Source organism: Trichomycterus rosablanca, chromosome 5 (assembly GCF_030014385.1).
Source record: "Trichomycterus rosablanca isolate fTriRos1 chromosome 5, fTriRos1.hap1, whole genome shotgun sequence".
Lineage (NCBI taxonomy): Eukaryota > Metazoa > Chordata > Actinopteri > Siluriformes > Trichomycteridae > Trichomycterus > Trichomycterus rosablanca.
In genome coordinates this window covers 48831673-48855651 of record NC_085992.1, presented here as the reverse complement: position 1 = coordinate 48855651, position 23979 = coordinate 48831673, and the positions used below count along the sequence as shown (strand labels likewise).

Below are 23979 nucleotides of genomic sequence, written 5' to 3'. Positions count from 1 at the left end.
TTAAATGCTGTTATCTTTAAAAATACAAAATAATACAATCTTTATTTTAATAAAGTCTTTCTGGTTTGGCATAGTCATTGTATGTTGTAATGAATTGCTTGCATAATAAAGCATGTTCAAGGTTAATAAATTAATTATGTTGTAGGTTATATTCTCATTTTAAGAAAGAGGTTTTATGTGGAGAATATAAAATATTTTTAGTTTGGCTTCTAGGAAGTACTATTAAGTTATCAGTAAAATCTAGAGTAGCACAACAAAGGTTCTTTGAAGAAAGTAAACCAGCATTTTGATACTGGAAAAAGAGTGTTTTTGTATAATAAGTGGATATTTCCCTGTATGCTAATAGAGTTAGGGTTATGGTTAGAATTATGGTTAGGGTAATGATCAGAATTATTTTGGTTAGAGTTAGAGAGATGGTTAGAATTATGAATAGGGTTATAGTTAGAATTATGGTTAGGGTTAGAATTATGTTAAGGATTATGGTTAGGGTTAGGGCTAAAATTATGGTTATGGGTAGGGTTAGAGTCAGGGTTAGAATTATAGTTAGAGTAAGGTTTATGGTTAGAATTATGGTTAGGGCTATGGTTAGAATTATAGTTAGAGTAAGGTTTATGGTTAGGGTTAGGGCTAAAATTATGGTTATGGGTAGGGTTAGAGTCAGGGTTAGAATTATAGTTAGAGTAAGGTTTATGGTTAGAATTATAGTTAGAGTAAGGTTTATGGTTAGAATTATGGTTAGGGTTATGGTTAGAATTATGGTTAGGGTTAGAATTATAGTTAGAGTAAGGTTTATGGTTAGAATTATGGTTAGGGCTATGGTTAGAATTATAGTTAGAGTAAGGTTTATGGTTAGAATTATGGTTAGGGTTATGGTTAGAATTATGGTTAGGGTTAGAATTATAGTTAGAGTAAGGTTTATGGTTAGAATTATGGTTAGGGTTATGGTTAGAATTATGGTTAGGGTTAGAATTATAGTTAGAGTAAGGTTTATGGTTAGAATTATGGTTAGGGCTATGGTTAGAATTATAGTTAGAGTAAGGTTTATGGTTAGAATTATGGTTAGGGTTATGGTTAGAATTATGGTTAGGGTTATGGTTAGAATTATGGTTAGGGTTAGAATTATAGTTAGAGTAAGGTTTATGGTTAGAATTATGGTTAGGGCTATGGTTAGAATTATAGTTAGAGTAAGGTTTATGGTTAGAATTATGGTTAGGGTTATGGTCAGAATTATAGTTAGAGTAAGGTTTATGGTTAGAATTATGGTTAGGGTTATGGTTAGAATTATGGTTATGGTTAGAATTATGGTTAGGGTTATGGTTAGAATTATGGTTATGGTTATGGTTAGAATTATGGTTAGGGTTAGAATTATAGTTAGAGTAAGGTTTATGGTTAGAATTATGGTTAGGGCTATGGTTAGGGTTAGAATTATGATCAGATTAAGGTTATGGTTAGAGTTAAGGTTATGGTAAGATTATGGTTATGTTAGGGTTATGGTTAAGGTTATGGTTAGAATTATGTTTAGAGTTAGGGTTATGGTTAAGGTTAGAATTATGGTTAGGGCTATGGTTAGAATTATAGTTAGAGTAAGGTTTATGGTTAGAATTATGGTTAGGGTTATGGTTAGAATTATGGTTAGGGTTATGGTTAGAATTATGGTTAGGGTTAGAATTATAGTTAGAGTAAGGTTTATGGTTAGAATTATGGTTAGGGCTATGGTTAGAATTATAGTTAGAGTAAGGTTTATGGTTAGAATTATGGTTAGGGTTATGGTTAGAATTATAGTTAGAGTAAGGTTTATGGTTAGAATTATGGTTAGGGTTATGGTTAGAATTATGGTTATGGTTAGAATTATGGTTAGGGTTATGGTTAGAATTATGGTTATGGTTATGGTTAGAATTATGGTTAGGGTTAGAATTATAGTTAGAGTAAGGTTTATGGTTAGAATTATGGTTAGGGCTATGGTTAGAATTATAGTTAGAGTAAGGTTTATGGTTAGAATTATGGTTAGGGCTATGGTTAGGGTTAGAATTATGATCAGATTAAGGTTATGGTTAGAGTTAAGGTTATGGTAAGATTATGGTTATGTTAGGGTTATGGTTAAGGTTATGGTTAGAATTATGTTTAGAGTTAGGGTTATGGTTAAGGTTAGAATTATGGTTATGGGTAGGGTTAAGTTTATGGTTAGAATTATGGTTAGATTAAGGTTAGGGTTATGGTTGTAGTTAGAATTATGGTTAGAGTTAGGTTTATGGTTAGCATTATGTTTAGGGTTGTAGTTAGAATTATGGTTAGAGTTAGGGTTTGAATTATGTTAAGGGTTATGGTTATGTTAGGGTTAGGGCTAGAATTATGGTTAGGGTTATGGTTAGGGTTAGGGTTAGAATTATGGTAAGGGTTATAGTTATGGTTATAATTATTATGGTTAGAGTTAGGATTATGGTTATGTTTAGGGTTAGGGTTAGAATTATGGTGAGCTACACTTTAAAAAGCATTTCTGCTCTTCCGAGCCCCAAACTCAGAATCAGAACCAGAGCGTTTCCACCCCAACGTGTCTTTCAAAATGCTTTTACAGAATATTTTACTCTAATATTTACTCTAATATACTCTAATCAGGCACGACTTTTGTATGTGACCTCATGAAATGACCTGATCCACCCCTGACACGCCCTGTTAGGTATACACACTCCACTGGTGGTTTAGCTTAATAGTCAATAGCTCCACAAAATTTGTCCACAAAGCATAAATACACCCTGAACTAACACACACACACACACACACACACACACACACACAGAAACCATTTGGAGCAGCCAATCCAGCTTTTCCATGTTTTTAGAAGTTAAGAATAAAATGGAAATGTGGAAAACATACAAAACTCCTCACACTGACCAGAGCTGAGTATCCAGCCTAGGCCCACAGGACCCATGTTGATGTGGGGCACCCAGATTACTACAACACTGTGCCTCTCTGTTTAATTATTCTTTTTTGTTACCAGGTATGGCTCCGCTGGTGGAGTGGGTGCCACACAGCACAATCCCAGGGCTCTGGGTTTGGTTCTCTCCTCTGATCACTGTCTTTGAGAAGAATGACATGTTTCCTTTATATTCAATGCCAACACCTTCCAAAAACATGCAGTGGTACAGTAGTGATGAGAAGGGTTTTGGTTCAAACCTAGTATAGAATAGAATAAAACACCTTTATTTGTCATATATACGGGCGACCCTGGAGCAGAGAGAGTTAAGGGTTTTGCTCAAGGGCCCAACAGCGGCTGCATGGCAGAGCTGGGATTTGAACTCTCAACCTTTTAGTTAATAGTCCAAAGCTCAACCCACTAGGCTACCACTGTTATCGTGTAGCCTCTGTTGGACCCTTGAGCAAGAACCACCAGTTTTGGCTTGTTTTAGGTCACAAGTATATGTTGTGTCTGCTAAATACCATATATGTAAACGTAAAAATGCAGAAGGGGAACCGGCTACACTAAATTTCACCTGAGTGTGTATGTGAGTGCCACCCTATGATGGACCCTTGGTAACCCTGACCTGGATAAAGAAGTTAATAAAACTATATGGAACAGTGTACAGTGTTTACAGTGTACAGTGGTGGACTAGTGGGTAGAGCGTTGGGCTGTCAATCGAAAGGTTGAGATTTCGAATCCGGGCTCTGCCATGCTGCCACTGTTGGGCCCTTGAGCAAGACCCTTAACCCCTTCGGCTTCAGGGGTGGCGTACAACGGCTGGGATATGCAAATAAATGTATATGTACAGTATATATGACAAATAAAGGCGTTCTATTCCATTCTATTCTATCTGTCAAGGGGTTCTTAGGGAAAAAATTACTGTACCTAGTACTAAGCCTTGGGGAACTTATTTATTTTACATTAACTGTATATGTATATATGACAAATAAGGGCGTTCTATTCCATTCTATTCCATTCTATTCTATCTGTCAAGGGGTTCTTAGGGTAAAAATGACTGTACCTAGTACTAAGCCTTGGGGAACTTATTTATTTTACATTAACTGTATATGTATATATGACAAATAAGGGCGTTCTATTCCATTCTATTCCATTCTATTCTATCTGTCAAGGGGTTCTTAGGGAAAAAATGACTGTACCTAGTACTAAGCCTTGGGGAACTTATTTATTTTACATTAACTGTATATGTATATATGACAAATAAGGGCGTTCTATTCCATTCTATTCTATCTGTCAAGGGGTTCTTAGGGTAAAAATGACTGTACCTAGTACTAAGCCTTGGGGAACTTATTTATTTTACATTAACTGTATATGTATATATGACAAATAAGGGCGTTCTATTCCATTCTATTCCATTCTATTCTATCTGTCAAGGGGTTCTTAGGGAAAAAATGACTGTACCTAGTACTAAGCCTTGGGGAACTTATTTATTTTACATTAACTGTATATGTATATATGACAAATAAGGGCGTTCTATTCCATTCTATTCCATTCTATTCTATCTGTCAAGGGGTTCTTAGGGTAAAAATGACTGTACCTAGTACTAAGCCTTGGGGAACTTATTTATTTTACATTAACTGTATATGTATATATGACAAATAAGGGCGTTCTATTCCATTCTATTCCATTCTATTCTATCTGTCAAGGGGTTCTTAGGGAAAAAATGACTGTACCTAGTACTAAGCCTTGGGGAACTTATTTATTTTACATTAACTGTATATGTATATATGACAAATAAGGGCGTTCTATTCCATTCTATTCTATCTGTCAAGGGGTTCTTAGGGTAAAAATGACTGTACCTAGTACTAAGCCTTGGGGAACTTATTTATTTTAGATTAACTGTATATGTATATATGACAAATAAGGGCGTTCTATTCTATTCCATTCTATTATATCTGTCAAGGAGTTCTTAGGGTAAAAATGACTGTACCTAGTACTAAGCCTTGAGGAACATATTTATGTATAAGGACCTTAAACTTTTGACCATGTGCTGGTGAGGGGTTTACCCCCCCCCCCCCCCTCTCCCTATTTGCTTCTTTCGGGAGTGTCAATCAAAGCGGCGGCTTCCCTTTCATCTTTTGGAAGGGGGAGAGGGGAGGAGAGCTGTTGCTACGTTACACACGCACGCGCACACGCGCGCCGCCGACAGAGCTGCATATCGCGCGGCGCGGCCGCCTCAGTTCGTTTGCGTCCGTGTTCGCGGTACGTTCACTCGCGCTCAGAGTTAACCTGAATTAACACAAAGTAACGCGTGTCGCTCCAAACAAATCAGACAAAGTCGGTGTAAAACTTTATAAAAGTTTTAAAACTTGGCGTCCGGTGTTCGACTCGCACTTCAAACATTCCGGTGTGTTTGGTGAAGACTTTTTTACCCTCGGGAGGACAGTTTCACAGGAATACAATACAAGTTAAAAAACGGTTTGTTGTTATTTGCACCTCGGAGTTTTTGGGTTAATTTAGAAGTTAAAACCTGACTTTATTCGTGTGAGCCTCGCACCTGAGATTTAAAACCCCCCGGGTGCGTTTAAACACTTAATTTGGGCAAATCTGGGTCCTTATTATTTATCACAATTTGGCGACTCCAAACAGCGAGGCGTTCATTCGCGCACTACTTCAGCGTGTCAAGGAGTTTTCGTGTCTTTTTCCAAAGAGGAATTGAATAAGCTCCTGCTTCTCCAGAAGCTCACAGGGCGGTGTGCGACATGCCGCAGCTGGCGGGTGGTGGTGGAGGCGGCGGGGACCCGGAGCTCTGCGCTACAGATGAAATGATCCCCTTTAAAGATGAAGGAGACCCGCACAAAGAGCAAAGTTACGCCGAAATCACCAATTCTGAGGAAGAAGGAGACCTGGCCGAGCTCAAATCCTCTCTGGTTCATGAGAGTGAAATCAGTCCCAACAGCCATGATGTGAGTTTATAACTTTTATTTATCATGTTTAGAATAAATCAAACCAACACGAGTCTACAGTTATTAATATAGACATATTTTATATTTTATAATTAGTAAATATGTGCACACAGGTCTGATAAAACTACACACTCATCATGTTTTCCTACCTGATTTCATTCTGTACATTGTAATTGAGATAAATACTTCACATCGACTCTAATGCTGGCAAAATAACTGCAAGACTGAATTGTCGTAGTGTAATTAATACATGTGCCTCATTATCTCATGTAAATATAAATAAGATACATCAAACCAGCACATTAATATCCAAAAATAACCTTGTGTGATAATATTGTATATTAATCTTTGAAACTGTAGGTCTATTTCAATACAAAAGTTCATATAAATGTATATAAACTCAAATAAAATGCATCACATCAGCACTTTAGTATCAAATAATAAGCTTGTGTGATAATGTTATATATTAATCTTTGAAACAGCAGGTCTATTTGAATACTAAAGTACATTTAAATGTATATAAACTCAAATAAAATACATCACAGCAGCACATTAGTAACAAATGAAGCTTTTGTGATAATATTGCATAATAATTTCAAAACAGCAGGTCTATTTAAATACTAAAGTACATATAAATGTATATAAACTCATATAAAAACCAGCACATTAGTATCAAACAATAAGCTCGTATAATGATGTATATTCATTTTAAAACTGGAGGTCTATATGAATAAAACCAAAGCATTGAATTTTAATTCACATTTACCAGGGACACTGCAGTGCTGTAAATAGCTCAGAATTATTTACTTAGCACATATTAAAATATAATAAAATGACACAGTTTTTAGTTGTTGCTGAATATAAGTAAACTAGCATGTATGCATTTTGTAAACAAAATAAGCTGAGGATGCATTAATATATGTTGACTCATAAATACAGCATCATTTACTAGTTCAATGAAATTTTAAAATGCTAAATTAAATTATAAGAACGTCCTAATTGCAGGTGTTTGCATATACAATATAATAAAAATATACAGTATTGTTTATTGTGCATCAATCATTTTTAAATAACCAGAAACTCGTAGTTTGTATCTTGCTGTTTAACAGTTGTGCAGCTTGCAGTGATTTTGTTTATTATATACCTTATTGCAAATGTTTGCTAATACAGTATAGTGAAAATATATATTGTTTATTGTGCACCAAGTCGTGCAGCTTGCATTGATTTGATTTGTTGTTTTTTAATATATAAATTTAGATTCTTGTTTTTTTGTTTTTGGTTTATTGTAACCAGACATTTTAAAAACGTTTTATGAATAAATTAATCTGAGTAGAATATGCACTTATGCAGATGTGTGGTTTAATGCATTTTTTTCTCCTCCTCGTTAGATATTCTGACAGATTTTAAATGATCCTAATGTTGAGAATGTAACTAAATAAATAAAATAAAAGCTCATTTTTACTGCCTACCTAGCCAATTAAAAGCCTCATAATTGCTCAATTTTCCCTAAATAATAAAATAATGTTAGATAGTTAAATCTACGATGCTGCATCTTTTCTTCACTCATTTTATTTAGAATATGATTGACACTTTTGGACATTTTAAAATTGCTCATACTAAAGCAGTATATTATATTACTATAGCAATATGAAGAATAACAGTCTGCAGTTGTGCAGAATGTCTCCATCACTGTTTTCATAAGTGCACAATGCATGTACATGCAGTATTTAATTTTCACACTGCAAATACGTATTACATTGTGGCTTCGACTGTTTTTAAAACCAACATGGAATTATGAATTAAAATCCTAATCCTCATTTTTCCCCTTCTGGAAAGCTAATATGTGGATGGAGTGGCTCAGTTTTGCAGGATGTGCTGTATAGCTGATGTTAATGAAATGCATTCCTCCTGGCATGAACAACATTCAGGGTTAGAAAGTCTTATGAGGAGGAATCAAACACTGGAGTAAATGTTAATTGGGAATCCACAGCAGCTTCGATTCTGCTCAGAGGCATCTTTTTTTCCTCTCACTCCATCACTGTTTTCATAATTGCAGAACGCGTGTACATGCAGTATTTAATTTTCATTCATTTCTGTGTTTCTCACGGCAAGAAGGAGGAATCCTAATGTTGCCCCTTTTGGAAGCTTATTATATGTACATCATACATACATTTATGTCAGAAAAACATAAAGACCAGGCTCTTTTCTCTCTCTGTTTCCTCATGTAATTAGGGTTTTTATTGTATAAATTCAGCATGACCTTGATGGACGTATCTCCTTTTACTATATGTCTTTTCAAACAGGCAGCTAGACAGTCTCAAATCACCCCAGATCCCTACCACGAAAAACACAGAGAGCATCTGGATGATGGTAAGCGATGCCTCATGTCCTTCATATGCAAACCATAATGAATGCTTCATTTATCTGGATGTATTTGATGAGTTTTAAGCTCGCTGTAATTTGCTGTATATTGAGCAGCTGTTTTTAGGGAAGATAAAAACATACACGTGCATTTCTTTTGAATTCGCTTACAGAAGAAAATACAAATTTACATATTAAGAGTTACTGATTTCAGATAAAGGGAGTCTACAGTGATCTGTGGAGAGTCTGTGTTTAATATCAAACATTATAAACACAATGTTATACAAACGTTTGGACACCCCGGTCAATTTACATGTTCTGTTTTGCAAAGAACAGTCTTAGATATAGCAAAATGTATTTATTTATTTAGTGAATTGAAAACCTTTTCTGATGATCGAATGCCCCAAATACACCAAAGAGAGACAACAGCTACACAAACCTGGAACTGTTAAAGAAACCCACAACCAAAAAAACACAAGAGCAATCCTACACTGCCTGGCAGGAATGAAAATGAAAACAAAAATATAAATGGAAAAAATGACTTAAACATATCCGATCATGCCATAAATTACACAATAAATTTAGTGAATAGAATAATTTGGGGGGAAAAAACAAATACAAAGTGTGGCAGGCTTGTTTCCCCAATGTGTTAAATAACAGATATTGTGCCATAAAAAGTGTAAAAGTTCGTTCCCTGTAAAGGATTTTTAAAATGTAATTTAACAACAACAAAACATCATTTTTTTATAACATTTCTACCCATCATTTGCATAAGACTGTGTGTTTTTACATTGAAACATTGTGCAAATTCATTTAAAATAAGCATGTTTCACAGTAAATCAGAATACAGAAGGTCTGTGCACTTTAATAAAAATAAAAATGACAATTTTACCAAATTCTGCCCAGATGATGAAATTTTAATTTGCAACAGAGCTGATATTAATAAAGGATGTTAAGACAAAATGATACTATTGTATCTGAGAACATTTTGCTAAAATCTAAAATGTCAACAGATTTTTAAAAAAGGATAATTAATACTTAGCTGGGTACAATAAGTTCTGTATTTAGTTATGTGTTTTCATGAGTAATAAGGGTGCTGGTTAATGAAGTTCTGTCAGTGCTGACCACCTTCTTAGACAGTTTATGGTAATATCTAGATCATATTAGCATTCATATTTTTGTTGTTGTCTTTTCCAGTACAATTCATATGCATTATAGATAGATAAGTAGTATAGAGTATAACCAATATATACATGTTATTATAAATAACAATAATATACTATAAATTATAAAGATTGTGTGCCTATTAAATAAAAAAATCAATGATGTACTTGGATATGTAAAAAAAAACAGTGAGGATTTGTGACCAGTGATGCGAATGTTTGCTGTTACTACTGAAGATCATAAATGATGCAGTGATGTGGTGAATGTAAAATGATAAACATATAATAATTTAGGGCATTTTTGCAATTCTTAATGAAATCATTGTGTCAAATTACAAAAATAGTATTGTGTAGTATTCTTAATATTTATAGGGCAGTGATAGGTCAGTGGTTAAGGTACTGGACTAAGAATCAGAAGTTTGCCGGTTCAAGCCCCACCACCGCCATGTTGCCACTGTTGGGCCCCTGAGCAAGGCCCTTCACCCTCAATTGCTCAAAAATTGCATTCAGTCATAACTGGAAGTCGCTTTGGAAAAAAGCGTCTGCTAAATGCTGAAAATGTAAATGTATTTATTTTGTTAAAATAATGTGGTCAACAGGGGACATTAGGAAGAAGGTCAAGAAACTGGTTGGTAAAAAGATTTAGACAGACAGATAGATCGATAGATCGATACTTCATTCATCCAGAGGGAAATTATTGGCATCCAGTAATTCAACAAGCAAAAGAAGAAGAACTAATACAAATAAAGTAAGGAAGGTGTAGTGAATGTACAAGGTGAATATATACGATATATGGTATGCAAAAAAGTATGTGCAAATTGTGCATCTGGCATAATAATAATAATAATAGGAGCTGTAGTGTGTCTCCTTATAAACAATATATACAGATATATAAGTATAAATATAGAATTAAAGATAAAGATATCGTTATAGGTATAAATATAAATAATATACATATTCTTATAAACAATATATACAGATATATAAGTATAAATAAAGAATTAAAGGTAAAGATATCGTTATAGAAATAAATATATACAATATACATATTCTTATAAACAATATATACAGATATATAAGTATGAATATAGAATTAAAGGTCAAGATATCGTTATAGGAATAAATATATGCAGAATACATGTTCCTATAAACAATATATACAGATATATAAGTATAAATATAAAATTAAAGATAACGATGTTGTTGTGTATAAATATGTACAGTATACATATTCTTATAAACAGTATATACAGATATATAAGTATAAATATAGAGATAAAGATATCGTTATAGGTGTAAATATATACAGTATACATATTCTTATAAACAATAATTCTATATTTATACCTATATCTGTATATATTGTTTACAGATACATACGAATATCATTATAGGCAAAAATATATACATTATACTCGTATATTCGTTGGCATTGACTCATTACTTAAAAAATAGACATTGTCTTTTGACAGTTTGGATGTTTATATATCTACCAGCTTACTGTGTTCAATCAGTTTCCCTCATTATTTTCTGTACAGTTAACAGAATTAGTTATAAATCAGGGTGAATTATTATAGGGCAAAATGTATTTTAACATTTTTAGCTTTGCTGAGTGAATTGAAGCCAAGAAAAAGGCTAAACATTTTAATGAGCAGTAATTATTTACTGTGAGCTTTATGGGAGATCAGTATTACAGAAGCATGCTCTAATTCTTTCAGAAGTGACTTCCGTGACTTTATATATGGTCATATAAATATCACGTCACCCAGACGATCTACAAGCTGTCCAATAAGACGGGCAGCAGATTTAGAGCTGATGGTGCACGGCACGTGCCGGTGTGGTGGTCTAGCCGACTCCCACTGACACTCTGGCCTCTGTATACACTTGTGCGCGCAAACACGCACTTACTCGAGTCCGACCATCGAGGACGTGTTGCTGTGGAGTTCATTTGATCTCCACTGATTGCTCGTCAATCTAACGCCAGCTTACAATGGAGCAGCTTGTCGTCTCTTTTGTTCTCCGTTAGTTGTAAACAGTAGTAGATCCGTACCCCCCCCACCCCTTCTTTTAAGCTAAGAACCGTGTTCCTATACATACACCCCAACACCTCCTCCAATTCCAATCAGTCTCGCTTACACCCCCATTTTCCTGGCTGAAAGAAATGGGTGGGAGTGTGTGTTTGTGTCTCTCTTTTCTTTAGAAACAACTCCCATCCTTTCTCTTTCACACCCAGACAATTACACATGCCGTTTCACGACCGGTAAACAGTTGGGGGTCGTCTGTGTTTTGATACTCTGTGTATGCCTGTGTGTCTGTGATACTGTGCTAATTGTTGCTAATGGGCGCAGGGGGCTTTATTGTCCCTCTGGAAAATAGGATGACGGACGCTTTATTTGCAGTTTTTCTGAAATGTTGGGTTGTAGTTTTAGTTGGTACCCATTTATCTACGGTCTAAACCGGGCCTGCTGATAATACAGTGCTTTTTATGTGAAGATACTTTACTGGACTTGCTGAAATGAACTCACAATGAATGTTTATGGCATGTACTCAGCATAGTTTTTTTAAGGGTCAGTTTATACTTTTATTCTTATTAACAATAAAGCTCTTATGTTTAAAAATTCTAAACGTCAAAATACATACCTGTGGTTATGTGGGTGCTTATGTTTTGGGTTGTTTTTTTTTGTATTGGGGTACATATAATAATAATACATATTGCGCACCACAAGTCATGTCAATCATTTGTTTATGTATTTTGCCATAAAGATTAGAATTAAAAGAGCAGCACAGTAAATTTTAGCCATATTTTAATGGTTCTGTTTTAAATACTGGATTTATGGCATTATGGCAGAACTGCAGTATGTCACAATATTTTTAAGAATCGCTTCATAGCTGTTTAAAAACCTTCTTGTGTGTTTTCTGTACCAATTATTTATTTAAAAAATCTTTTTATAAAAGCTTCAATTTATATTTTTATTTGTAAACTTGTTTACATTTTATATCTACATGTTCAGCATTTAGCAGATGCTTTTATCCAAAGTGACTTACAGTACTGTTACAGTATACAATCTAAGCAATTGAGGCTTAAGGGCCTCGCTCAAGGGCCCAAGAGTGGCAACCTTCTGATTACTGGACCAGTACCTTAACTGCTAGGCTACAACTACCCTTAAATGTGCCCTATTTGAATGTGATGTTGCTTAAATGACAGTACTTTTGTTTTTAATTTAGAGTTTCATGATAAATGTGTTGCTCTTTTTTTTTTTTTTGATCACCCAATTATTAGTGCAGTTATTTTTTAGTATTGCAATTATTGGTAATGATGACCAATAATTAGGCTACAATATGGCAGTTGTAACCTAGTGGTTAAGGAGCTGGACTAGTAATCAAAAGGTCACCAGTTCAAGCCCCATTACTGCCAGGTTGCCACTGTTGGGCCCTTAAGCAAGGTCCTTAACCCTCAATTGCTTAGACAATATACTGTCACAGTACTGTAAGTCGCTTTGGATAAAAGCATCTGCTAAATGCTGAAAATGTAAATGTAATGCATTTAGGTTTGCAAATACCAAAAGTTTCTGTGCTTGCTTTTGTACAAGACGCAGTGCACAAAATTCAATAACAAATCATGTAGATTTTATACATTTTTTAGCACATCTTAAGATATACCTTACTCATATCCTAGTCATGTTGGATTTATAAAATATTATTGCTTAAAATCTGTATAGTAATCGTGTTTGTCAGATATTAACAGCATAATTCCAAAGCTGATACGTTGACCATGTGTCCAAACTCTTACCAAGACAACACAAGAACAGTTTTAACCCACCTTGCAACCATAACGATGAAAATGAAAACATTAAATGGACCAAGATAAAATAGTCAGAACCATAATACCCATTTTCCAATAAATGATACATGTATGTTAAACATGGTGTTAAAACCCAAATAAATAAATACGTCGCCATGTTTTTAGGCAAGCTGCAGGATCTGTACAGTAAAGGACATCCATACTCCGGTTACCCCAGCTACATCATGATGACCAACATGAACAATGAACCCTACATGAACAACGGCTCCCTCTCGCCTCCCATGCCCAGAATGGTGAGTACGACCTGGTGTTTCTCAAAACTCTCCTTCTCACTCGCTTCTCTTCAGAGCGTCTGTTGTATTGTTCATATATTCATCCAGTGTGTTTTTAATTATTTGTATTATATAATGACCTTATATATATATATATATATATATATATATATATAATCTTATTCTAGTCGTGCAGAAATGTTTATTAAGGCACTTTTGGGTTATTTCACTCTCATAAAATAGGGTGGCGTTGGTTGAAATTATGACAATACAAATAGTATGTTGTGTTATTTATTTCTGGGATATTTTATCAGGTACCTAACTGGGGATTTAGGGATTCTGAGACATTTTGGGTGGAATAACATTAGAAAGAGTAGCTACAGTTACTGCATAGATATAGGATGACCTTAAATTGGACCTACATACTTAAATTGGCTTCCAGTAAAACTTAGATTGACTTTAAAGGATTATTGCTGATTTTTAAGGCCTTAAATGGGATGGCACAATCAAATCTGGTATAAGCTTTGCCAGTTTGGATTCCTCTGAAAGCCCGAAGGTCTGGTAACCTCATGCTTTTGGAAGCCTCAAGGTCTAAGCTCAAGATCAGAGGTGATCGAGCCTTTGGAACAATTTGTCTTCCCAGATTAGCACTGCACAATCACTTGGTGGGCGGCACGGTGGCTAAGTAGGTAGCACTGTCGCCTCACAGCAAGAAGGTCCTGGGTTCGATTCCCAGGTGGGGCGATCCGGGTCCTTTCTGTGTGGAGTTTGCATGTTCTCCCCATGTCCGCGTGGGTTTCCACCGGGTGCTCCGGTTTCCTCCCACAGTCCAAAGACGTGCAAATGAGGTGAATTGGAGATACAGAATTGTCCATGACTGTGTTCGATATTAAAACTTGAACTGATGAATCTTAGTAACTACCGTTGCTGTCATGAATGTAACCAAAGTGTAAAACATGGCGTTAAAATCCTAATAAACAAACAATCATTTGATGTTTTTAAGTCAGTGCTGAAGGCAAAGGGGTGTAGCAATAGTAATTAATAGTTTTAATCTGTGTTATGTTTTAGGAATCATGCTTTTGTGAGAGAGTTTTATCTTACATAGTATACAGAACCTGTACACCACTTTAGTCAACCATGGTTGTGTTTTTGAGGTGCTATATAAATAAACTTTGCCTTGTTTTGCCCTGCCATAAATCTATCATAAGTCAACATGTAAGATTGATTTTAAATCGTCATATTGCCCAGTAATAGTACACAAAGATCACACGGCTGTACATGTTTACGTTAGGCGATATTATGAGCCATCGTGAAGTAATGGGAATTTCCTCTGCAGTCTGTTTGCGTAGTAAATAATCAATGCCATCCACCAGTAAGGATGGAATAGCGAGATGCAGGACATGCTAGCAGCTGTCCAGTCTAATCCTGTTTGGAGGTTTTTGTGTGGAGAAGATTTGGGGTCTGGTGGTGGCCTCGTGCCGCGGGCTACACGCGAGCCCACAGACGGCTCGGTTCAGACGTGCCATTGTTCACGTCGTCTCAGCCTGCGTGCACAGATACCGACCGGCCCTGTGAAACCACTGGATGTGGGGAGTTCAGTTTTGCATCAGGACTTTGTAGTGTTCTGTGTTTATGGTTAACAGTGAAGCTTCATAATCTGTCACTGAGTACTGCTATGTTTGTGTTAAATCTAGAAGATTTGGGGTTGAAATTAGGGTAAGGCAATGTCAGGAAGTCGTGAGCACGGGACAAAGTCATCATTTATGCAGCGGTACCTTGTAACTCGACGGCCCCTAAACTTGAAATCTTTGAAATTCGACACACTTCGTGGATAAATTTGTACCCTTAAACTAGACGTTTCACTTAAACTTGATGTGTTCAGCTTTTTAAAAAAATTATTTATTTAATTTCAAATTAACAATAAACTGCTGCTTTGTTCAGCACTCGGTTCGAGTGGTGCGGTAAAGCGTAATCAAAGTGTGAATATGAGACGAATCTGCATTTGTGTGGAATAACCATCAGATCCAGTGTTACAGCTCCACATATATCTGTGTTTATCTGGATTGTCCTCCCAGTTTCACTTTTAAACTTGTGTTACAGCTCGAGCTTCTGAGAAATTGTGAGAATCAGAATCAGCTTTTTAGTACAATGTCACGTTAAGTTTTGTGCACAGTCACACTCCATAGAAAAGCAGCACAAAAACGGTTTTGCCACTTCTCATGTGAATGCGCCGGTACTGAACGGAATACAGTATCCCAAGTTCAAGCATCTCCATGAATAAGAGGCATTACGAAACAATACACAGTTTTTAATTGTATTTCAGTGTTTTTATTTTATATTTGTGTTATTTTCAGTGTATAAGTGTGAAAAACAACCTCATTACTTTACATGAGCTGAAAATATCTGCAGTTTCATGGGGCCATGGAACACATTAACAGGTTTCCCAAACATCCTTATGGGAAAAAATACCTTGAAATTCAACGTCTTTAAAACTCGACATCACTCCCAGAACCAACTGACATTGAGTTTCAAGGTACCGCTGAATGTGCCACTTATAGATGCCGCTTAACTCTTGCTCGGCAGTTGCAGCCTACGGTTTAGGTACTGACCTGCCCTAGTAGTCAGAAAGTCTCTGGTTCAAGCCCCACCAATGTCAGTTTGCTGCTGGTGGGCCCTTGAGCAAGGCATCTAACCCTCAATTGCTTAGATCGTATACTGTCCCAGTACTGTAAGTCGCTTTGGTGTCTGCTAAATGCCAAAGATGTAAATGCAAAAAGGTCACAATGTCACGGTCCTTGACAAGACTTGTGGTTTATCCAGTGGCTTGTGGGAGCACCAAAAGCACCAATAAGCCTTCCACACAGAACAGACTGTAACCAGAGCCAGGCCACACCAGTTTTTTTACCCATGAACCCTGTGTTTACCTATTTATACAAGCATAGAAGATAAATTAAGATAATTATAATTAATTTTTGAGTCGTATTTCTTCCACTCTCAACCTGGCATTGCCATTTTCACCATGCTCCCCAACACACATATTCCAGCTGCATACCTCTGGATCTAAGCGATGCAAATGACCGCGTGTTTTTCTCCCTCTCTCTCACGTTCTCTCGCTGCCGGGGGATCAAATACGTGGACACAGTATCTCTAAGGCCTGGGATCAGTTTTCGAGATCAAAGGCAGTGCTCCGCTCCTTCCTCTTTCTTCCCTTCCCTGAAGTTTGGATTGATTTCCACTGGCCGTGACATTCCAGTGCCTGCTGCTGCTGCCTGCCCACCCAGTCAAGGATCAGTTGTATTATTGTTATTATTATTATAATTTTTTTTTTGCTGCTGATCAGCAGATTTGCGTCCCGGCTTTTACCTGACCGAGGGAGAGCGTGTGTACGGGGCAGCGGTGGGATATAAATGCTTCCTCGAGCCGGTTGCACTGACCCGTGCTGTTATTAGCCTCCCAGCAGCCGTGACCCATACAGCCTTCACATGTTGGGATCTAGAGCTTTTTATCATGTCTGCGCTCCTGAAATCATATCTAGTTTGCTTTTAAGATCACCATCTACCTACGGGTCATTACAAAAATGTTTCCACATGTGTGGAATTTGTATTATTTACTCTGGTGACTAGATTACTGAAATGGGATTTTTCTGAATCACATTAATATATATGCATTTTCTCCCCATTTTCCTCCCGATTTAGCGCACTCATTTTTGTCTTCCACTGCTACCAGAGATCCCAGATTGCATCCGAGGAGAGCACGTCACTGTATACGCCTCTTTCGACACATGCACAGCCCTCCTCTTCTCGCCCCTGCATTCTGCACAATCAGTGTCCTTACACAGCGTATGAAGACCCATCCACCCACACATAGTCCGGCCCCCACCCTGCAGATACGGTGGCCAATTAGTATCTGCTGATGGCGCCCAGCCAACCGGAGGCAACACAGAGTTTCGAACCGGGGAGTTCAGAAACTCGGTGCTGGTGTGCAAGTGGAATATCCCACTGCGCCACCTGGGCGCCTAACATTAAAATATTTAAGTTGATTTTATTCTCAAGAATTAACTCAAAGACTTTTGTGACAACCCAGGGTCCCGGTCATTGTTTTATATTGATTTATCTTTTACCCCCCTCGATTTTTTTTTTTTTTTTCTGCTGGCAAAGGGTACTGTCAAGGAAACTGGTCCCTATTGAAAAAAAATATCTCATTGGGCCCTACAGGCCACACCAACCCTGTGCAGACATAATAATCTCTATAAGAACAGGGCTTAAGGTGAATTTTACAGTTTATGTTTCACTTTCATGGTAACATTCCTGAATGGAAATTCTCTCTTCTGTCTTCATTTAATTTCTGTCCATTTTTGGCAACCTGATTTCCCCCCTAAAATTAGGGGTGGCTTGGTGTGTAGCACTGTCACCTAACAGCAAGAAGGTCCTGGGTTCGATCCCCAGGTGGGGCGGTTCTTTCTGTGTGGAGTTTGCATTAGGGATGTCCCGATCCGATCTCAAAGATCGGGATCGGGGCCGATCAAGGCATTTTTTAACTGATCGGAATCGGCTTTACTAATGCCGATCGTAATCCCGATCTTTTGTTTTACATCAGCATGTCCGCTGTGTGGAAATAGTTTGAATTGGAAAGTGAAACAAGTCCAGCAGCGACGTGTAATGTCTGCACTGTGAGCGTTTCACGAGGCGGTAGGAGCAGAGCTGCGTTCATTACTGTAGAACTTTAAAAACTGGCTTTCCTTCATAACAAAAGAGCCTTTCCATTTTATTTTGGTATTCAGGTTTTACTGTAATGCTTTTAAGTAACTTTTTTTCTTATATTCAAGTTAAGCTGCTACACAGATTTCTGTTCATTTTTGGTGTATCACTGCATTAAACAGATTTTTTTCTTCGAATGTAAAGTTTAAAGTAAAACTGTAATTATCTCACTCATTTTGATTGATTTTGTAAAAATACAAAACATTAAGCCAATAGCTTGGATGCAGCATTTTTGCATACAGCACTACAGAGCTATTTAGTTGTTAAACATGTACACTGGATTAATTTGAATAACTGTAATGTACTTGAAGTGTGCACTGTGTGAACAGTATTATCTAGTTCTTATCTAGACAATATCTAGAAAATACAAGTATCGGTTTGAGACTCGGTATCGGATCTGGATCAAAATTAATAATCGGGATTGGTATCGGGAACAAAAAAACGTGATCGGGACATCCCTAGTTTGCATGTTCTCCCTGTGTGTGTGTGTGGGGGGGGGGGGGGGGGGGTTCTTCCGGGAGCTCCGGTTTCCTCTTACAGTCCAAAGATGTGCAAGTGAGGTGAATTGGAGACACTAAATTGTCCATGACTGTGTTTGATATTAAACTTAAACTGATGAATGTTGTGTAACCAGTAACTACCGTTCCTGTCAGGAATGTAACCAAAGTGTAAAACATGACGTTAAAATTCTAATAAACAAACAACAAACGAGCTCTTAATATGAACACACAGCACTTTTCCCCCATTCCCACAAACTTAAACGGTCACGGTTTAAAGGCTTTGTGGCAGCCACTGGAGTTTCTTTAAACCAAGCTTTATAGACCTTGCTTTGTGCACTGTGACAGTCATGCTGGAACAGGAAAGGGCCTTCCCTAAACTGTTGCTGCAAACTTTAAATTGTATAGTTTCTTTTATATTCCCTTTACTGTGTTAGACTTTTATAGTGTACCAATATAGTGTATCTATCTATCAGTCTAAAAATATCAAGCCCAACTCGACCAATCAAAATCTTGTTTAAAATTTGAGGCCCGTTGTGGACACCACTGCACAAAACAAATGGAATTATTATTTTCTGCTGTAAAATCTGAGTCATCAGAAAAGTTGGGACAACAAATAAAGAGCAAGAGAAGAAGGGTGGCGAGTGGCTGGCTTTTGTTTGGCAGTGTGCCGAGTTCCTGTACTTTTCGTGCCGTGTTTGGGAGCGATCAGCAGGAGGTCACAGAAGGTTTCACTGTTCCGTTTTAGGTTATTTAAAGGAACTGCATGTACAAGGTTTTTTTTTTTTCCTTTTAAAGCTGCCACCCCAAAGGCGGTGACTCCAAAATATGAAAGAAGTGGAAAAAAAGGCACTGTGTGGTTTTGTCAGCTCTCGGTTTCATTGTTTTCATGCCTTGAAGGATCCTTCTGAAAAGAAATCACAAGTCTGGCCTTTAATCCGTCAATTAGCCGACACCTTCCTGCAGGAATGCTGCCAAAAGTTGAGTGTGCTGTGTTTTTGCTTTTAGTGTGACTGTCTGGTGTTGATACTTGCAACATTTTGAAAAAAATGATCCTAGAGGTGACTTGGAATTTGATTAGCAGTACAAAATGCAATTTGCACCATTAAAAACACTGGTATAATTTACTGGATGCATAACTTGGTAGCTTGATAATAGTCGAATCAGATTGTTTGAGCATGCCAGTATTAAACTGGCTTTGTGTTTTGGTCAGTACTTAGGGTTCTGGTATCTAGTGTCATAATAAATAGATGTCTAGTATTGGCACATCTCTCTATATCCCTCCATCCATCTATACCCATCCATCCATCCATCCATCCCTCTATATCATCCATCCTTCCATCCATCTATGCCTCTATATCCATCCATCTATCCCTCTGTATCCATCCATCCATCTATCCATCTATATCCACCCATCCATCTATGCCTCTATATCTACCCATCCATCCATCCCTCTCTCTATATCCATCCATCCATCCATCCATCCATCTATCCATCTATATTCATCCATCCATCTATCCCTCTATATCCATTCATCCATCCTTCTATCCCTCTATAACCATCCATCCATCCATCTATGCATGTATATCCATATATCCATCCTTCCATCCATCCATCCAGAATGCATACTGATAGCTTAATTTGTTTTATATCGTATGGGGGAGGCTCGGTGGGTAGCGTTGTCTCCTCACAGCAAGAAGGTCCTGGGTTTGATTCCCAGGTGGAGCTGTCTGGGTCCTTTCTGTGTGGAGTTTGCATGTTCTCCCCGTGTATGTGTGGGTTATCTCCAACAGTCCAAAGACATTCAAGTGAGGTGAATTGGAGATACAAAATTGTCCACGACTGTGATTGATATTAAACTTGTGAACTGATGAATCTTGTGTAAGCAGTAACTACTTGTCCTGTCATGAATGGAACCAAAGTGTGTAAAACATGCCATTAAAATTGTAAAATAAAGAATGAAATGTGATTGTATAAGGGAGGTTGAATATAATTTGTGGATTTAGTGTTTAGTAAATCATTTGCACCATTTACATTTTTGGCATTTAGCAGATGCATTTTTCCAAAGCGGCTTAGTACTGTGACAGTATACTATGTAAGCAATTGAGGGCTGAACAGTGACAACCTGGCCGTAATGGGGCTTGAACCTAGTGACCTTTTAATTACTAGTCTACTAGGCTACAACTGCCCCATACATTAATGGCACCCATGAAACATCTTAACGTTAATCTCACTGAGTGAATCTCATGTTAGCAGGCATTGAAAACCAATTGCCCACTTTACACACAGGCCTACCTTGTATAAGTATGTGTGTGTGTATGGAGAGGAGGGGTACATGTGCTCCTGTAAAATGACGCAGCGGTACTTAGAGGTTTCGGTTTAATCACTCGTGATGGTTGGACTCAGAAGTTTCCACATCAGAGCTTGTTATTCCAGGCCACGCAACATCCTGCATGGGAACGTACTCCGATGCTCGGCGGATCTGGCTGCGTATATGAAGGGGTTTTAGGGCTACTGTAGAGTCAGTACGCAGTGAGGAGGGTCACAGAGACGTCCATGTAATCTGCGGAGCAGGTCCACACACACACACACACACACACACACACACACGAAGAGAGAACGAGCTGAGACCTCACAGAGTGTGTAGCAACCCGCAGGCCTTTGAAGTGCTGATGAACATTCAGGCTTCATAAACAAAGCCATTGATACTCCGTCTCTATCCAGCACTAAACACTGCTTTATTGAACCCATGTGTCTGGGTTCGGAGGGGGTGCGAGTCACAGGAACATGAGCTCGGATGTTTTTTCCCCCTCCTTATTTTTTTCATTGAAGTGGTTTACGTGGTCGTGCTAAAGCCAATCACCTGAATATCAGGAACTGCTTGTTTACATGTGGTGAAGCTGGCATTACCAGCATTTTCTAAAAGCCCTGCTTTTACACTGATGCAAACTCAGTTACGCTCGGTTTTATTTTGAATCCTTACCAGACATGAACGTGTTTACTTTGAAGGGTTTGAACCCCTTTTTTAAGGCCACAATGCATTGGCTTACATACATGCATGTTCTTCTGTAGGACTAAGTTTCATTTTAATCATTTTATGTGCTATCTGCACTGATCAGCCATAACATTAAAACCACCTCCTTGTTTCTACACTCACTGTCCATTTTATCAGCTCCACTTACCATATAGAAGCACTTTGTAGTTCTACAATTACTGACTGTAGTTCATCTGTTTCTCTGCATGCTTTGTTAGCCTGCTTTCATGCTGTTCTTCAATGGTCAGGACCCCCACAGGACCCCCACAGCGCAGGTATTATTTAGGTGGTGGATCATTCTCAGCACTGCAGTGACACTGACATGGTGGTCTGCTGGTAGTTTTTAAATACACTGTCCACTCTATTAGACACTCCTACCTAGTTGGTCCACCTTGTAGATGGAAAGTCAGAGACGATCGCTCATCTATTGCTGCTGTTTGAGTCGATCATCTTCTAGACCTTCATCAGTGGTAATAGGACGCTGCTCACGGGGCCCTTTTGGCTGGATATATTTTTGGTTGGTGGACTACTCTCAGTCCAGCAGTAACAAGAATATTGCTTTGTCTTATCCACTCATACCAGCACCATGTCAGTGTCACTGCAGTGCTGAGAATGATCCACCACCTAAATAATACCTGCTCTGTGGTGGTCCTGACCACTAAAGAACAACACGAAAGGGGCTAACAAAGTATGTAGAGAAACAGATGGACTACAGTCAGTAATTGTAGGACTACAGAGTGCTTCTATATGGTAAGTGGAGCTGATAAAATGGACAGTGAATGTAGAAACAAGGAGGTGGTTTTAATGTTATGGCTGATCGTGTATGTTCTAGTAGTCTAACAGACGGATGTTAAATGTCAGGATCAGCCTCAGTGTTGGTCTAAAACTGCACGTTGAATAGATTTGACATGTTTGTTTAATTCATTCAAGCAGAACACAGTATATTTTATACTGTCAGATTGATGTTTGACTGACTCATGCATGAATCATATGAACAATTGACTTGTTTTGTTTGATGTTTTGTGGACTTTTGTTGAAGAGAAAACAGTTTGGTTTCTTTGAGGACTTTGGTTTTGGACGTACGAGTTTCATCATATTGAAAATCGGATAATAAAAACTTTTATCTCTATTTTTTAAGATCCACACTTATCCGAGGTCGCACGTCTTGTTCTTGTCATCACATTTCTCATTGTTGTGAATTACAGTCTCATTGTGTCCTCGCTAAACGTCCCATTAGCCGTGCAGTTAAGCCTGTTAGTTGATTCAGTGTGTTTTGACATTCCTGACAATAAATAAACAATCCTGATCAGTACAAGCTCATGTTACTGAGCTAAAATGTATAAAACGTCACGTTGTAGCCACATATGTGTACGATGTTGATGGAATGAGCTGTGTGGGGTGTTCAAGGCTTGAAGCTGCAATATTTAACCGTTGCTGTTACATATTAAATGTGTAGGTTTGTTAGACAGTAGGAAAATGGAATGCATTTAAAGGGCCACATATATAAAAAAAAGCCTAAAATGGTCAGGAGAGTTTATTTATAGGCTTGGTCTGGGCTGGTGAGCCCTAGTGGTGTAAAATACACAGACTTCCCCATAGACTGACTTAAATTCTGTCGTGTTTTATGTATTTGGTGCATTTCAGTGATTGTGTTTTATTGGTGGTGCACCAATGTGTATGGATAGCAAATAAAAAGTCATGTAACGTTTGCAACTTTGGTCATTGGCTTATATAACTTGCTAATACAGGTAAACTGTAAACAATAGGAGTCAGAACAGCAGGATAATTTTCCGTTTGCCCTGCTCTGGTTGTTTTGTTTAATTTTATGTAGCACAGCTGGAAATGACATAAAAAGCGTCTATGTAAAGAGCTCGCTAGGTTTTGAGACAGACCCACAGTGATATATGCTGTTACTAGAGCTGGGTGGTATGACAGTACATTCGGTATACCGGTTTTGATTCCTCTTACGGTATGTATTTTTCATGTACCGCCATACCGTAACATAGCTAATTTTATCAGCTGTAGACTTCAATAGACAGCAAATCATATAATATTGATCACCGCTAAAAGTGCTATAGAGTGCCGTGCAGATTAGATACAGCTCACATGTTGATGAGAGATGAGAGAGGTTTCCTCAATGTGGTGGAAAAAATAAACAAAAACAGATGGAGGATGAAGAGAGAGAGACCAAATATGCACCGGAAGAACCTGCC

General features: G+C 37.6%; 1 protein-coding gene across 2 annotated transcripts in view; it reads left to right on the top strand.

The window, feature by feature from the left end:
- The first annotated feature begins 5676 nt into the window (after positions 1-5676).
- Positions 5677-23979, top strand: part of lef1 (lymphoid enhancer-binding factor 1) — a 77003-nt gene continuing 58700 nt past the window's right edge. For both annotated transcript variants that reach the window (XM_062995306.1, XM_062995305.1), the window contains exons 1-3: positions 5677-5880; positions 8184-8250; positions 13372-13499. In XM_062995306.1, coding sequence (XP_062851376.1) covers positions 5677-5880; positions 8184-8250; positions 13372-13499 — 399 coding nt within the window. The remainder of the gene's footprint in view (positions 5881-8183; positions 8251-13371; positions 13500-23979) is intronic.